Genomic DNA, 4,344 nt, shown 5'->3' with positions numbered 1-4,344 from the left:
CTGCAAGACCAGTGGACGCAACAGATTTTTCCTCTCTTAAGAGCAGCACCTGCTCTTTGCTACAAATACTGCTGGTTTTGGCTAGCAAAACTGTCTTCCTTCATTAAACAGCAGACCAGAATTTAATACTAAAATGCATCATTAAATACAGGTCCAGAGGGAAACCGCTCAGAAAAGCTTTCCATGAAGTTTAATGCAACATCTGAGGCCACTCAGCAATCCTGGCCTCACGCTCTGCTGCTGGAATATGCTGATGCAGTGCAGGTGGGCTGCTGCTCTACCTGCCCCAGCCCTCTCCTGCTTTTCTCAAATGAAGCCTGGAAAAGCTCTATGACCTCTTTCCCGTTCCTTTGTATCCCATTTCTCCAGCCAGGATATTTAGCCAGGATCTTAGTTTATTATGGACCACTCTTTCATCTGCTTTCCCTCCTGTCTTGCAGCCTGCACATCCATTCACTTGCATCCACACGGTGGACGCAGACCCCATGGTGTAAGGAAGGCCAAAGCATACCTGCTGCTGCCAAGCCAGGGCAGGAGGCTGCTGCTTGGCTCCTCACTGCTGCCTTCTTCCCCCCTTCCTTGGCAGTGGCTACAGCTTTTGGATGGGCTGGTTTAACCCTATATAAAAGTGCACCTTAATCTAACACTATAAAAAGATCTAAGCTAAACAGGAAAACACAGCCCCTTCCGTCCTTCCCCAGGCAAAGGGAGTTTGGAGTCAGGGAGCAACCAGAGGAATGACAAAGCCAACAGGGGCGGAGGCTTCCAGAGGAGGGAAACCAGTGACCTGTTTTTGTCGATGACCATGAACACCAGAGAAGCAGCTGGAGCAGTTTGGCTGCACATTGAATGCTCCCAGAGCCTGCCTGGGGCCTCAGCTCCATCTTAATCTCTGACCAACGACCAGTCCTGGGCATGTTTCTCAAGTTCATTTCCAAACGATTAAGTAGATAACAATCAGCTAAACGTCAAACTATCTCAAGGGAGGAAATGCTCTCAACTAACAGGCAGACCAGAGCAATCCTGACCTGATGCTTTCATTATAAGCCCATGGGAAAGCCTCAGGGGAAATCCCCTAAGCAGAAATGACGCCACAAGACAGCGTAAGGTAAACTGCATGGGAGTGGCTGATGAACCTCAGTCTCTTCCATCCAGTACCATGCCTGGCACTCCTGCTGGGGCAGTAAAGCCTGTAGGAATCCACCGCAAATATACATAGGTCGCTCCAAAAGTAATGCCTCCTATTTATTTCCATGGAAACTACAACAAAGAGCACAATAACACTATTTGATAGAGCAAATTCTCAGCTACAAATCACTGCTTTTCATCATCGTCACCACCATTAGCTGTGCATCTTCACCAGCAATGAACAAGAGCCTGCACACCACACTCATAAAAATCTGCACCAGTGGAGGCGGCCCACTGTCGCCACTGCTGAAATGCACCACCACGGCCTCACTGTGCTCACATCCACTGTTTGATCTCCATAAACATTCAGCAAGTGCTGATGAATGTCAACGGGTGCCATGTTTTCCACAAGGAGGAATTCAATGACACACCTTTGCTTCATACACACTTCCATGTCCGATGCCATTCTGTCAGACTGCTCATCTCCTGCCATCTGTCTCATGGCAACAACATGTAAGGGGATACTGGTGGGAAGGTTCAACCTCTACTGCCGTACCACCAACATCCATCTCTGACTTTGTGGGCAAATATAATACAATAGGAGGCTTTACTTTCAGAGCAGCCCTCATATATTGATAACAGACCACAGAGTGGTTTTTGCAAGTATGAAGTGAAAGGCAAAGGCTGACAAATATTTAAACACTATTACCTCCCCTTTCAGGAAGGCAGCAGAATCAGCTATTCTTGACCAGAGCCATTATTTTTCCCAGGGAATGGGAACACAGCAGGGAACAACTTGCTCTCTTTTTTTTTTTCTTCCCAGTAACACTGAACAAAAAAGGAAAAACCAGAAAGGCAGGCCCCAAACTATTGACCATCAGCCAGCCTTGGATGAGTCCCATGTCTAAGTGAGACCACTCTGCCCCTATTTAGGGCTCCAGAGAAACGCCAGACTCCCTGAAGTGTTTGACTTCTCTAACAAATTTCAGGTGACAGGGGCAAAGCTTACGCACACGGAAGAATGTATGTTTTCACTCTGTGGCTGGGAATTAAAGCCAGAATCACACAAGCAACGACTGCCTGTTTCTTAGATGAGCCGCCAGCACCACGTGCTCGAAACCCACCTGGGCTGTCCTAGACTTCGGCCAACCTGCTGCCTGACCCAGCCCCTGGGTTGCTGTTCTTCGGTCCTTTGCTGTCTAAAGCACGACGGAGCTGTGGATGGTAGGCACGGCTTTGCACTGACAGGCAGGAGGGGCAGCTGCGCTCGTCCTCCCACTCCTCCCCATGGGCTCCATCTGTCCATAGCAGAAGTGGCTGCACTGGACTCCTGCTCCACAGCTGCTGAGGGTGGCTCTGGGCAAGGGTCCGGTGTACAGTGTAGTGCACATCACCTCAAAGTTCCAGCCCCTGAAGTACAATCCTTTTGGTCATTCATATATTACAACCCTCTTTTTTCTTTTCTTTTTTTTTTTTTTTCCATTTTCCCCCCCACCCCATTTTGTTAAAAAAAATAAAGTTTTTTTGCGTGTTTTCAGGTTGTGTTTCATCAGATTTTCCTTCTTTCTTCCGAGCATGTTGGGAACATGGTGGTCCGTGGGGCGCCTCCTACTGGATCCCTCGGAAGAGGCACATGGCAAAGATCATGGCGAACAACTGGGAAGGGGGAAAGAAGAGGGAAGAAATAAAATGGAGAACAATAAGAGACGGCTGCATTTTCCAGAAGAATGGTGCAGTGGGGCCTTCTTGGGGGATGATGGGGCAATGCCCTGCTCCTCTCCTTCGGGCAAGATGGGCACTGGGGAAAGCACCCTGCATCACTCTGGGACTAATGTCCTGTTGTCTGGGGGAAGCCTGTTCCACTGGAACATCACCAAAGAGCCAGAAGCTAAGGTGGGATGATAATGAAGATGCCCCTAGCCCAATACATTTTCAGTCTCTAAACTGAAATTTTTAAAGCAAAAGCAGAGTTTGAACACATTAACTATAGAAGTGAGCTTGCTGGGATGCTGCTGTCATGGGAATAGGAATCATTTCCTGGGGCACGCAGTGGGGTTCCCAAAGCCTCTGCAACCAGCGTATCACAGCTGCAAACTGTGCCAGGGCCAACACGAGGCGGCACTGCAGGCTTGTGACAGAGGTTATTTCCCTGCATTTTGTGGCAAGGAACCAAGCGCCCGCCTCTTTCTAGGCAATTAAAACCACAAGTGGATGACCCATTAGCACTCTGCAGGAGCAGCTCCCTGTCTCGCCGCTGGACATCTACCACCCTGCTTTTATGATCACACAACAGTACCTCAATGGCCAGCACTCCGATGGCCAGGGCTCCTGCAAGGTACACGTAGGTCTCAAAGGAGTTCAGGATCACAGTGTAGCAGCCCTAGGAGGGACAGAACACGGTGAGATACACCTGAGCAGCACACAGCATTGTTCTTGCAGCACAGCCCCGCAAGCCCTCACTGAGCAGGAGGAACTGTGACTTCTTGCAGGACAGAGAGGAGGAGCAGCAGAGGAGAGGCATTCCCTCTGCAAAGGGAAAAGACTAAGCACAGAGGAAAGGGCCCTCTGGGCACATGACAGGCAGCTGTGGCTGACTGAGGATATAGGCTATTTATTTAAAGCCAAGGCAGGAGATTCTTCATTTGTATTTCGGTCACAGCCAGCAACTCTTTCACACACTGGGACCTTTTCTCTGAGCCTTCCCTCCACAGCAGCATGGATGAATACCTGCTGATTTTCTGGATATAGGAGAACTAATGTCAGGAAGAACTCAAGGCCATGCATAATCCTTCCATTTATTTATTTATAATCCTTCCATTTATTTAGCACAGCTACCATTGCCTTTAATGTAATTTGTTATTGTTCATCCAATTAACAGCAGGCGGACACTCTGCAAAGTTTTCAGGATGTTTTAGGAAATCACCAGCTTATCCTGGCCTCACTTCTCCCTAAAATGCTCACTTCTCAGCCTAAAATTCCAACCCACTAGCAAGTCTGACAACAGATCACATATAAAGAGAAAAGTAGATCGGATTTTGTCTAATGTAAAATGCACCTCTCCCACCCACTAAAGATACACATGTAGTCCCATCCATTTATCTGGGATGTTTCAATCACTTGATTTTTTGTTTTCACATAAAATATCTGAAACACACTAATGGCAATGACAGTTACATGCTGATGTCAGACTCTACTCACCAGGAGTGAAGCAATCAG

At 48.1% G+C, this 4,344-nt stretch overlaps 1 protein-coding gene across 8 annotated transcripts in view; it reads right to left on the bottom strand.

Annotated features, from left to right (window-relative positions):
- TSPAN18 (tetraspanin 18) overlaps positions 1-4,344 on the bottom strand; it is a 104,317-nt gene that overhangs the window by 1,152 nt on the left and 98,821 nt on the right. For 7 of the 8 annotated variants that reach the window (XM_021403566.1, XM_021403564.1, XM_021403565.1 and 4 more), the window contains 2 exons: positions 3,425-3,508; positions 1,897-2,784 (listed from right to left, as the gene is read on the bottom strand). In XM_021403566.1, coding sequence (XP_021259241.1) covers positions 2,737-2,784; positions 3,425-3,508 — 132 coding nt within the window. In that variant the 3' untranslated portion in view covers positions 1,897-2,736. Of the gene's footprint in view, positions 1-1,896; positions 2,785-3,424; positions 3,509-4,344 lie in introns of those variants that run through there. The other variant, XR_002440732.1, reaches the window with a different exon arrangement.

This window comes from Numida meleagris, chromosome 6, assembly GCF_002078875.1.
Source record: "Numida meleagris isolate 19003 breed g44 Domestic line chromosome 6, NumMel1.0, whole genome shotgun sequence".
In the NCBI taxonomy this organism is placed as follows: Eukaryota; Metazoa; Chordata; class Aves; order Galliformes; family Numididae; genus Numida; species Numida meleagris.
This window is presented reverse-complemented; position numbering and strand designations above follow the sequence as displayed.